Source organism: Hypanus sabinus, chromosome 11 (genome assembly GCF_030144855.1).
Source record: "Hypanus sabinus isolate sHypSab1 chromosome 11, sHypSab1.hap1, whole genome shotgun sequence".
Taxonomy (NCBI): domain Eukaryota; kingdom Metazoa; phylum Chordata; class Chondrichthyes; order Myliobatiformes; family Dasyatidae; genus Hypanus; species Hypanus sabinus.
This window is the reverse complement of record NC_082716.1, coordinates 20,911,219-20,924,410: the sequence shown is the minus strand read 5'-3', so window position 1 is coordinate 20,924,410 and position 13,192 is coordinate 20,911,219. Positions and strand designations below refer to the sequence as shown.

General features: G+C 39.5%; 1 protein-coding gene across 3 annotated transcripts in view; it reads left to right on the top strand.

The window, feature by feature from the left end:
* Positions 1 to 13,192, top strand: part of LOC132401744 (divergent protein kinase domain 1A-like) — a 77,688-nt gene that overhangs the window by 38,623 nt on the left and 25,873 nt on the right. For all 3 annotated transcript variants that reach the window (XM_059983897.1, XM_059983895.1, XM_059983896.1), the window contains one exon: positions 7,575 to 7,682. In XM_059983897.1, coding sequence (XP_059839880.1) covers positions 7,575 to 7,682 — 108 coding nt within the window. The remainder of the gene's footprint in view (positions 1 to 7,574; positions 7,683 to 13,192) is intronic.

The window sequence follows — 13,192 nt, the reverse complement described above, 5'->3', positions numbered from 1 at the left end:
TACAGGAGGGATCGGACTGGGAGGGCCCCTCTCACCGCCAGCCAGGCGAGGTCTTGGTGCCTGTTGGTGAGGTCTGGCGATGAGGCATTTTGCCAGATGAACTGGACGGTCTGCTCAGGGAACCACTCCACTGTGTCCATCTCGTCCTTCTCCTGCAGTGCCTGCAGGACCTTACGAGCTGACCACTGCCTGATGGTCAGAGGTGTTGACCTGAAAGAACTTCTCTACGAAGGACAGGTATGGCGGCAACGACTAGCTTACAGGGGTGTTTCCCGCGCAACACCCCTTAAGCAGGATGATGGCGTGATGTGATATGCCATTCACTAAACTTTTTTCCTTTTGGAAAGCCACCTTACATTGCATTGTCTATTATCATTTCTTCCCTATTAGTAGAAGTATGTTTATGGGTGGAGCAGAGTAGACAGGTTTGGCAGAAACCTGTTGTATTAATTGACAAATGCTAAAAAGGGCTGCAACTGTGACACATCCTTTGACCTTTGCTTTCAGTTGACTGTATTGCAGGGGATGTGACATGCAAATAGCAGATGTATCTCCAATCAAGTTGTAGTTAACTTAGTCACTCATGGCCCAACAATACTGGCCTTTCAGTATTTACCACGTACAAGCTCAATGTAGTTTGTTGGTTATTTTACTTCATTGTTACGAATGTTATTCCCACAGGAGTTGTGTTTATATTTGTAGGCTTCAGTTCAGTTTCTTTGAAATGCCATTTACTCATTTTATGGAATGACTGAAATGACTGAACCAGTGTCCAATTCCATTTGAATTCTTTTGCTGTTCATTTCTGGTCTAAGCCATTTTGCATGTTCATTGTTAGTTTTCACATTTTAAATCTCAAGGCTACTCAATCCTGTGTCACTGTCATAATTAGTTATTTCATCAACAACATTCGAAATAATGCTGTTTCTGAAACTGCAACTTGATTTTTTTTCTCTTCTCTGTGCAATCCACTTATTTCTGTTTGCCCAACATGCTTTTTGTTGTCCTACTTTGCATTTTCTGCATTGGTCTGGTCTGTATGAGCCCCTGCCACAACAGTAACACAATTTATTCAGCCAGGCAGGTTTCTGTTTAAATTTTGCAATTTCATTCCTCACTGTAACTCAATTGCATTTATGTCTGTTGTTTCCATTGATACAGCAATTTCAACTGCTTTTTTAAATGTAAATTGTGTTTCATTTAAGAGCTTTTGTTTTGAATGCCTTCTTGTAAGATTCCCCAAGTTAAACAATCTCTCAGTGCATTATTAAGCCATTACTGAACTGATAATGTTCATGCAACTCCTTCAATTCAGCTTGTATGCTGAAATGGACTCCCCTTCCTTTTGATTCCATTTTTGAAACCTAAATCATTCTGAAATCAATAATGGTTTTGGTTCTAAATGTTCCTGCATTAGTTTCATAATATTATTAAAGCTCGTATTAGCTGTTTTGGTTGGAGCAGTTAAACTTACAAGCAAGCTGTGCACTCAGTAAAATTGGCACTTCTTTTCCTCCAGTCCTGCTCAGTCCTGCTGAAGTGTATTAGCCCGAAATGCCAACTACTCTCTCTTTCCCCCCCCCCCCACTCCCAGTAGATACTGTCTGGCCTAATGAGTTCCTCCTGCATTTTGTGTGTGTTACTCACTCTTCATTGGCTACTTCGTTTGCTTCAAAATATTGCTCAGTTTGCTCAGTATACAATATCTACTTATCCTTTGAGCAATCGAATGAGTCTATCTTTCCTATATAGCTAGCCCTTCTGCCTTTTTTTTAAAGTTATGATTATTATACCTGGTACTTGCTGTTTATAAACCTGTGAATTCTTCAGTTTTCTGGCTTTTTTTTTAAACTCCAATATCTTGCGGGGGGTGGGGGGGGTGGGGAGGGAGAAGTGCTGCAATTTCTTTTATTTTTAAAACTGCTGTGCTTTTTTTTAAAAGAACTCTTAACATCTTGTCGTGCTGCAACAGTTAGCCATTCATGTACTTTTACACACAATGTAATGAGTCATTGAAGCAAACAAATGCATAATCCAACAATATTTACAATATTAGTCAAATATTACTGAAATTTTAAATTAAATACACAAAATGTATATGACAATGAACTTGAACTTAATACGTAGGTCTAAAAGATCCTCAAAGTGAGGATGTCCTTGTAAATAATGTACCAATGTAAATAGAGGCTTTAATACTTTGAACAACAAAAATTACATAAGAATTGGATATATTGCTGCTCCAGAATATAAAACCATAAGACATAGGACCAGAATTAGGCCATCTGGCCCATCGAGCCTTCTCCTCCATTCAATCATGGCTGATCCTTTTTTCTATCTCCTCCTCAACTCCAGTTCCTGGCCTTCTTCCTGTAACCTTTAATGCCATGTTCATTTAAGAATCTTATCAATCTCTTCCTTAAATACACCCAATGACCTGGTCTCCACAGCTGCATGTGGCAACAAATTCACCATCCTTTTGGCTAAAGAAATTAATCCACATCTCTGTTATGAAAGGGTGCCCCTCTATCCTGAGGATGTACCCTCTTGTCCTAAACTCTCACCATGGGAAACATCTTTTCCACATCTATTCTGTCTGGGCCTTTTAACATTCAAAAGTTTCAATGAAATCCTCCTTCATCCTTCTGAATTCCAGATAGTACAGGCCCTGAGCCATCAGACGTTCCTCGTATGATAACCCTCTCATTCTTTGAATCATCCTTGTGAGCCTCCTCTGTATCTTCTCCAATGCCAGCACATCTTTCCTAAGATGAGGGGCCCAAAACTGTTCACAATACTCAAGGTGAGGTCTCACCAGTGCTTTACAAAGCCTCGGCATCACTTCTTTCCTCTTGTATTCTAGACCTTTTGAAATGGCATTTGCCTTCCTCACCACCGACTCAACCTTCAAGTTAACCTTCAGGGTGTTCTACACAAGGACTCGTCCCTCTGCATCTCCCCATTTAGAAAATTGTCTGCACATTTATTTCTACTAGCAAAATGCATGATCATACATTTTCCAGCATTGTATTTCATTTGTCACTTTTCTACTCCGAAATGAGCTGAGAAGAAATTTCTTCATCAGTTGTCAATGAAGCTTTGGATTTTTCTACCCATTCACTGAGTATTTAAAAATGTACAAACTAGAAGCAGAATTAGGCCACTAAGTACACAAAGGCAAGCCAACATTCTGATGACTGATCTGATTGTTAACTGCATTGCTATCTACTTGAGTTAATGCATCTCCTTGGCCACACACACTTGAATGGCAGGACAGGCACAAGGAGTCATATAAACTTTACTGCAACTGGAAACATGAAATGCAGGACAAAGGTAAAACACTCAGGCCTTTGGACCCAATCCACCATCCAACTTAACCTGGCTGCTCACCAATTGATATCTTTTCAAATAAGAAATGTATTTACCAGTTTTTTGAACTTAATTCTGTAGTGGCAAATTCCACATGTTCACCACTCCCTGGATGAAGGAATTCCTATTGATCTCAGCTCCAAATAAAATATTCCATGTCCTGAGGCTGTGACACCTGATTCTGAACTCCTACTATCAGAGGCATCTCCCTCCATCTAATATGTACAGTCTTGTATTGAAGTCCTTTTGCAATGACAACTGTCTCATCAGATGAATTATTAGCCTTGTGAATTTCTTTTGGACAGTCTCCAATACTAGCATATCCTTGCTTAAATAAAGCAATCAAAACAGATGCAAGTCCAGATGTACCCTCACCAATATTTTATACTGTGGTAACTCGTCTATTCTTCTGCTCCTTTGCAAATAAAGGACAAAAACACCATTTGCCATCTTAACTACTTATTGGACATACCTGTTAACTTTTTGTGTCAATGCAGGAAAAACTACTGGATCTCTCTTTACTTGAATTACTTGCGATCTTTCCATTTAGAAGATAAACTGCATTTTGAATCCTGTGAGTGAAGAGCTTGACTTCACACTTCCCCATATTAAACTTCATCTGCCAAGATTTTGCTGAATAACTCTTTCCATGTTTTGCTACAGACTGCAAATATCTTCATGACATGCCTTCCCACCTGTTTTAGTGTCATCTTTAATACTCAGAAGTCCTTCAGGATTTAATTATAAATAACTGAGAGCCAAGATCTGATCTCTGGGGCACTTCTAGCCTGAGATCAGTTTAACCAATATTCAGTTTAAACTTGCACATTTCCCCTGTAAGTCTGAGTTCTTGCATTGTACACTGGCCTTTTACATAGTCCCTTGTCAAATGCCTTCTGGTCTCTTTCCTATGCTCACCTTAAACACATTAATTGGAAAATTTATTATAACAGCATGTAATATCTTAAAAATACAGTAGCAACCAACATTGGCAGTAATCTTGAGATGAACACTGTTTGATACCCTACTTTTTAATTTGTGTCTTCACATCCTAAATCAGCTTTTTAGGACTTCATCTTTTTTAACCTATGTGTTTGATGCACATATTGTATATACCATAACACAATCCAAAAGACCAGTGCTGCTTCAGAAAATGAAGATCTTATGGGTTGTGCATTGGAGATAAATGCAAAGAAATTGAGTCTGCATTACTACTATAAAAAAGGGGGGCAATGAAGTGAGAAATGTGTGCACATACTAAGGCTGGTACTAAAACTAACATTTTAATGGTGATGTACAGTACTGTGCGAAAGTCTGAGGCACATGTATATAGCTAGGGTGCTTAAGGCTTTTGCACAGTACTGTAGTAATTCTATGTATTGTACTGCTGCAAAAAAATCATGACATTTCAGTGATAATAAAACTGATTCTGATATGGGTCTCTATTTTGGGCTGAGAGTAGAAGAGGGCAGAGAGAGGGGAATAGTGGTTTGGGGGGAAAAAAGGAAGAGGGGAGGCAGTGGACAACACCAGAGAGACATTCTGTAATGATTGCTAAACCAATTGCTTGGAATCAAATGACCTTGCCTGGTGTCTCAGGGCTGAGCGTGTCTCTACCCTAGTCACGTTCTGGCACTTCTCTGGCACCTGTCCCACACTTCTCCTGTGATGCTCCACCCTCGCCATTCCCAACATCCTTTACTCCCACCAGATTTACAAATGCACTCTCTGCTCCAAGTTGAAAAATACAGAACTGTGGAAAAGTCTTGGGGGGGGGGGGGGGGGGTGTGTGTGTTCCTCAAAGTTTTCTCATTATTTAGCCTCACCTCACTGACATTCAGAATGCCATAGATTTGCCGTTCTTTTCTTTCCAAGTAATTCTTGCTTGCACCACCCCAACCTCCCTCCCAACCCATCCCTTCCATTCTGTAACTATATCCTCTTGTTCAAGATCTCCAAGTAGCGTAACATCTCAATACCTATTGTCATGTCTTGCCTGCTTCAATAAAATACTTTGTTACCTTTAACTCTAGAGAATATAGACATAAACATACAATACAACATAATAAATCTGTGAGGTAAATAAACTATAACAAATTGGCCATGTGATTTATTTCTTTTTCTTTGCCTGAAATTAGCTTCTCAGTTTGTTTGTTTTTTAAACTTCACCAGATGATTAGTCAGTGCAAAGGTTTGTCCAACAAACACATTTCCTCTATACCCTGTGTGTTCCTGTTAAAGGAGATCATAAGTACAGCATTATCTGAAAACTGGCTTCAGCTGCTGCTGGTAACATGACAGACATCTGACCCCAAAACTCTAAACAGACACAGCAGCAAAGACTGAGCGAGGACAGCTACCTACCATTACAACAGTATTGGGATGAACAAATTAGGCTGTATAGATATTCAGGGCTCTGATAATACTTAAAATATTGACACACTCCAAGATGAAAGCCCTTTCCTTTTTGGTCACAAATGGAATGAGCAATTATACTTCTGGATTATTCATTATAAGCCTCATTTTTCTGGATAATAAACATGTTATGATCTCCTGTGTTTCAGCAACCATTTAAGAATTAAGTAATACAAGTCTATTACAGTGTTCAAAGTACATGTATATCACCATATATAGTGCCTGAAAAAAGAAGTATTCACCTTTCATCCCCTCCCACCCCTGTCGTTTTCATGTTTTATTGTTTTACAACATTGAATCACGATGGATTTAATTTGGCTTTTTTGACACTGATAAACAAAAAGATTCTTTCATGTCAAAATGAAAACAGATCTGTACAAAATTATCTAAATTAATTACAAATATAAAAGACAAAATAATTGATTGCTTAAGTAGTCAACCCCTTCAAGTCAGTATTTAGTGGATGCACCTTTGGTAGCAATTACAGCCTCAAGTCTGTGTGGATGGTTCCTTATCAGCTTTGCACATCTGGGTGTTGCAATTTCCCCCCCATTTTTCTTTACAAAACTGCTCAAGTTCTTTCAGATTGCATGGGGATTGTGAGTGAACAGCCCTTTCCAAGTCCAGCCATAAATTCTCAGTTGAATTGAGGTATGGATTCTAACTTGGCCAGTCCAGGACTTTAACTTTGCTGTTTTTAAGCTGTTCCTGTTTATATAGCTTTGCCTTTATGGTTGGGTTCATTTTCTTGCTCGAAAACAAATCTTCTCCCAAGTCGCAGTTCTCTTGTAGACTACATCAGGTTTTCATCCAAGATTTCCCTGTATTTTGCTGCATTCATTTTGCCCCCTACCTTCACAAGCCTTCCAGGGCCTGCTGCAGTGTAACATCCCCACAGTATAATGCTGTCACCCCTATGCTTCACAGTAGGGATCATGTGTTTTTGATATGCGATGTTTAGTGTGGCCAATAAGTTCAGTTTTGGTTTCATCAGACTGTGAAACCTTCTTCCAGCTGACTTCAGAGTCTTCCTTCTGGCAAAATCTAGCCGAGATTTCATGTGAGTTTTTTTTCACAGGTGTCTTTCTCTTTGCCACTCTGCAACTGGTGAAGCACCCGGGCAACAGTTGTTGTATGAACAGTCTCTCCCATCTCAGCCATTGAAGCTTGATACTACTCCAGAGTTGCCATAGGTCTCTTGGTGGCCTCCCTCACTCGTCCCCTTCTTGCACACTCAATTTTTGTGAACTGCTTGTTCTAGGCAGGTTTACAGCTGTGCCATACTCTTTCCATTTCTTGATTGACTTAACTGTATTCCAAGGGATATTCAGTGAAAATTTTCTTGTGTCCATCTTCTGACTTGTGCTCTTCAATAACCTCTTAGTGGAGTTGCTTGGAATGTTCTTTTGTCATTTTGGTGTAGTTTTTGCCAGGATACTGACTCACCAGCAGTTGGACCTTCCAGATACAAGTATATTTTTACTACAGTCAATTGAAACACTGACTGCATACAGCTCTTCAAAAACAGATCTCCATTTAACCAATTATGTGGCTTCTAAAACCATTTGGCTACACCAGTGATGATTTGGTGTGCCATATTAAAGGGGGGGGGTGAATATTTGTGCAATCAGTCATTTTCTGTTGTATATTTGTGATTCATTTTGATCACTTTGTAGAAAGTATTTTCTGATTAAATGAGTGATCACTACTACAAATTGTGTAGATGTTTAAAAAGTTTTAGATTATTTACGTTAGAATACTTTCCATGTAACAGTGTTTCTGAATTTTTCTAGTGTGATAAATACCAGAAAGGAATTATTGATGGATCAGCATGTGGCAGTCTGTGTGATAAAGATACACTTTACTTTGGCAAGTGCCTGTCTAATAAGCCGAACAATCAGGTAATATCTTTAATAAGAATTTGCTATTTCAATCATCAAAGTGTACATAATTCTAATACTTTTTGAGTTCTAAGACTTTTATGCATTGTTACTGATTCAGGAAATTGTAAGCATCAGCTTGACGACAAAATGGCTTAATTTCTTGTGAGTCTGCCAGTAGAATCAGAATTAGCTTTATTACCACTGATGTGCAATTTGTTTTGCAGCAATAGTATAGTGCTGGATATAAAAAATTACTATGTTACTGAAAATGAGGAATAACAAAGTAGTGTTCATGGACTCGTGGACCGTTCAGAAATCTGATGACAGGTGGGAGAAGCTTTTTGTAAGCAAGGATTGTGGGTCTTCAGGCTCCTGTACAATTTCTCCAAACAACAATTTTGGCACAGCTTCTTCCCTACTTGTTTAAAAATTAGAAGACTTTCAACCTTATTTATTTGTTCTGCTGAAAGATACTTGAAAGCTAGCTAGAATAGTTCAACCCTTTAAAAAATTATTACCCCAATTTGCATCTTTATGTGTCATAAATCACATTTTATTGTTCTACTTAGAATCTGAGAGTTACAGAATTTCAAGTTATAGAAGGTCTTTATACTTAAGAACAGCTCTACACAGTGCTGGACATGGCATTTAAACAGCAGATAGGTATCAAGAGATGGAGAAAGTTATAATTCCATTGGAAAGGCAAAAGTGAGAAAAGGGCATTTTAAGTTGCAGAAGACTGAAGTAAACAAAGTAACTGTCTGCTAAGATGGCGACATCTGTTTGGTGACTTAGTGCTTATGTTGTCCTCTAAGAAAGAGGAATTACTGTGCACTATTGAAATCTGATCAGCCTTGTGGAATGTAAACAGAGGGAAATGAATGGGAGTATTACAGTGGGGAAAAAATTACTGGAAATATGATTGGAACACAGCCATTACTGGAAACCTGAAATAAAATCTGAAAGCTGGAAATGTTTAACAGATCAAGTAGCACTTGTGGAGAAAATAGTAACACATTGTTTTATTAAAGGAATAGATGAATTTTTGGCCAACCTGACGCAAACAAAGGCTGGTTATGACACCTTTTGCTCTATCTCTCTGTAACTTAAAACATACTTGTTTTCTCATGTTTTCCCTTCTGTTGGAGGTTTATTGACTTGAAACATTTATACTGTTGCACATACTCACAGACCTGAGTACCTCTAATATTTTGCATTTCTATTTCATATATTTGTTTTGTTTTTTTTCTTGAGTAAATGTCCTTTTGGTTTGATTTCATGACTTCTCACCAGTTTTCTCAACTCAAATCTTCAATGTGTTTATTTGATAGAATCCTTTAGCTGCTAGCAAATCTTTTCTCTCTGTTCCAATTTCTGACAAAAGTGGGAGCAGGCTATTTGTTCTGAAATGGTATTACGGCACTGCTCAATTCTATTTGCTTTTCCATGCTCAGTCCAGTTATAATGTCCCTGTTACCCCCATGCCCTAATCAACTACCTCAGTACTGACCAGTAAATAATATGGCATCTTCTCAGCTTTCATTAGGTTGGTGAAGATTAGTACAGTTCTTGGGTTCACCAGCAAGTACAAGGTTTAATTGCATTATCAGTACTCTCAGATGCACATTGGTAGTCTCTGGTTTTTCCATATACTCATGATAGCTCTGCCTGCAATACTATAAATCCAACAAACTCTGTACTCTGGGAATTAATACCCCACGGCAACTAGATCCTTGACTTCATGACCAATAGAGTAACAATCATCAAGGATGAGCAGCAACATCTTCATACAATTATTCTAAACACTGGTGTTCCACAAAGTTTAATCATCAACTCCCCAATCTACTCCCTGTTTCTAACTCCATTTTGGAGATTATCCTGATGCACCATGAATAATTCTCAGAAATGTGAGTTGAGATAGGCTTTTATTAGCTGGAAGACAGCACCGTCAGCAGCAAGAGCCCACCACACAACATCCTGGAAACTGAGGGAGGAGCAGTGCCTCCAATCACCTTTATACAGGGGTCTGTGGGAGGAGCCACAGGAGCAGTCAGGGGGGGAGGGGGAGCGTGTCCAGACAGGTATTTGTAGTTCACCACAGATACAACTGTAGTGGTCTATATCTCTCATAGCAATGAGTTGGAGTACAGGAAGGAAATGAAGAGCTTAGTAGCGTGGTGTCATGACAACGACCTTCCCTCAATGTCAGCAAAACAAAAGTGCAGATTATTGACTTTGTGTGGGGGGATGCTGTTGCTGCACATTGCTCAGGGTCATGTGGCACAAGATTTACAGCATCTACAAAATTCCTTGTCTGTTTTAAAGCATCCTATCTGGGTGTGTCATAGCTTGATATGCAACTGTTTTGCATGTCACTGCAAGAAACTGCAGAATTGTAAACACCCATTCACTATATACTCTGAATTATATTTTATTAACTTGTAATTGTTTTATGTACTCTGTGGTGCACTGTGGTCTGGAGGAAGATTATTTAGTTGGGGGGGGTGTGTGTATATAAATGCACACACACACACATACACCCCCCCACCCCAGGTCAGATCCTCTGATGTGATAACACCAGAGAATTTAAAGTTACAAACCCTCCCAACTCTGATCTCTTAATGAAGACTGGCTTGTGGACCTACAATTTCTTCCTGTAGTGAATAATCAGCCCTTTGCTTTTGCTGATGTTGAGTGCGAGGTTGTTGTAGTGGTGCCATTCAATCAGATCTTCAATCTCTCTCCAATATGCCAGTTTGTCACCACCTTTGATTCGGCCAATAACAGTGGTGATGTCAGCAAACTTAAGTACAACATTGGAGCTATACTTGGCCTTGCAGTCAAAAGTATAAAGTGAGCAGAGTAGGCTAAGCTCCTCTTTTAACAATGAAAGACACCTTGCTTCATTTAACCTGATCTGCTAAGCTTTTCATTTGTTTTATAACAATTGCTAAGCTGTTCTCAACTATTCTATGTGGTAAAAAAGTACCGCAATTAAATCACTCAAGGCTGTCTCTGATTTCCTAATTGGAGTACAAATGTCTCTGCCTTTTTATTTGCAAGCTAAGCCTAAGCTATGAACTTCTGCACTTTGCATACATTTTTAAGGATGTGTGCTTTCTGTTTACCCAAGCCTATTTGTTAGTTAATACAGAGGTTGAACTTATCCAAAAAATGCTTGGTGAAGACTGTTGCTTATAGCAGGGGAAATATTCCCATGACAGTATAACTAGTCCACTAACATCCTTCAGGGAAGAAAACTTGCCCTACTGAGCTCAAGACAGTGTGAATCCAGACTCACTGAATTTGGTTGACACCTAATTTCCTCAGCTTAGTAACAGAAAGCACCAATGTTGCCTACGTTCCATGAATAATAGAGTGAAATGCTACCTTTGATAAAGCAAACATACAGAATTTTTTGGGGGGTTGATAAAAGGCTTGAAAGAAGAGTTGATAAGAGACTGTGTACCACAGTACCACCTGGTGGCCATTCATGTTGTCTGCAAGCTACAAGCTCATTTTAACTGAAGTGCGTAAGACCAAAAGACATAGGAACAGAATTGGGCCATTTGGCCCATCAAGTCTACTCTGTGATTTAATCATGGCTGATCCTTTTCTCCCCTCAGCCACACTCCCCAGCCTTCTCCCTGTAACCTTTGATGCCGTGTCCAATCAAGAACCTATCAAGCTCTGCCTTACATACACCCAATGACCTGGCCCCCCCCCACAGCTGCCTGTGGTAATAAATTCCACAAGTTCACCACCCTCTGGCTAAAGAAATTACTCTGCATCTCTGTTTTAAATGGATGCCCCTCTATACTGAGGCTGTGCCCTTTTGTCCTTGACTTCCCCCACCATGGGTGCATCCTTTCCACATCTCTGTACAAGCTCTTCAACATTCGAAAGGGTTCAATGAGATTTCTTCCCCCCCCCCATCCTAAATTACAGTGAGTACAGACCTGGAGCAATCAAACGTTCCTTGTATGATAGCCCTTTCATTCCCAGAATCATCCTTGTGAACCTTTTCTGAACCCTCTCCAATGCCAGCACATCTCTTCTTCGATGAGGAGCCCAAATTACACCTATTCTACAACAGGCATACACGAATCCTTTTCTTCCTCAAAGGAACCAATTGTATTGAAATACCTACCTATCCTAGACAGCCTTTATGAGCTTGTGTTTTGCACCATATATGATGCATAAATGCAAAACTGCATTAATCTCCATTCAGTTAAGCACAAGGTGCTGTACTATTGGAGTTGTGCACTTTACTGCTGTGTGACTTTTTTTTTCTTTAAATATAGCTGTGTTTCATTAAAAAAAATACAATCCGGATTTGGATATATGCATGTCAAAAAGATGAAAACACATTCACCAATAGAGAGTTTATTTTACATAGAAAACTTCAGAGATTTCAATGAAATCCAGAATCAGAATGAGTCAGGTTAACTATAACCAGCATGTGATGTGAAATTTGTTAACTTAGCAGCAGTTCTATGAAACACATAAATAGAAGAGAAAATAGATAAAATAGTAAGTCGATTACAGTAAATACATATTGAATAGGTTAAAAAATGTGCAAAAAAAACATACTGAAAATTTAAAAAGTGAGGTAGTGTCCAAGGGTTCAATGTCCATTTAGGAATCAGATGGCGGAGTGGAAGAAGCTGAGTCGCTGAGTGTGTGCCTTCAGGCTTCTGTACCTCTACCTGATAGTAACAGTGAGAAAAGGGCATGCCCTGGTTGCTGGGGGTCCTTAATAATGGACACTGCCTTTCTGAGACACTGCTCCCTGAAGATGTCCTGGGTACTTTGTAGGCTAGTACCCAAGGTGGAGCTAACTAAATTTGCAACCCTCTGCAGCTTCTTTTGGTCCTGTGCAGTAGCAACCCCCACCCCCATACCAGAGAGTTAGGCAGCCTGTCAGAATACTTTCCATGGTACACCTATAGAAGTTTTGGAATATGTTTGTTGACATGCCAAATCTTTTCAAACTCCTAATGAAGTATAGCCATTGTCTTACCTTCTTTATAACTACATTGATATGTTGGGACCAGGTTAGATCCTCCAATCTTGACACCCAGGAACTTCAAACTGCTCACTCTCTCCACTTCTGATCCCTCTATGAAGATTGGTATGTATTCCTTCATCTTACCTTTCCTGAAGTCCACAATCAGCTTTCATCTTACTGACGTTGAGTGCCAAGTTGTTGCTGTGGCACCACTCCATTAGTTGGCATATTTCTTTCCTGTACGCCTTCTCATCGCCACCCGAGATTCTGCCAACAATGGTTGTGTTGTCAGCAAATTTATAGATGATATTTGAGCTAGGCCTAGCCACATAGTCATGTGCATATACAGAGTAGAGCAGTGGGCTAAGCTGACACCCCTGAGGTATGACAGTATTGATCGTCAGTGAGGAGGATATGTTATCACCAATCCACACAGATTGTGGTCTTCCGGTTAGGAAGTCGAGGGAGGTACAGAGGCTCAGGTTCTGCAACTTGTTTCCATCTTGGAGATGGAGTG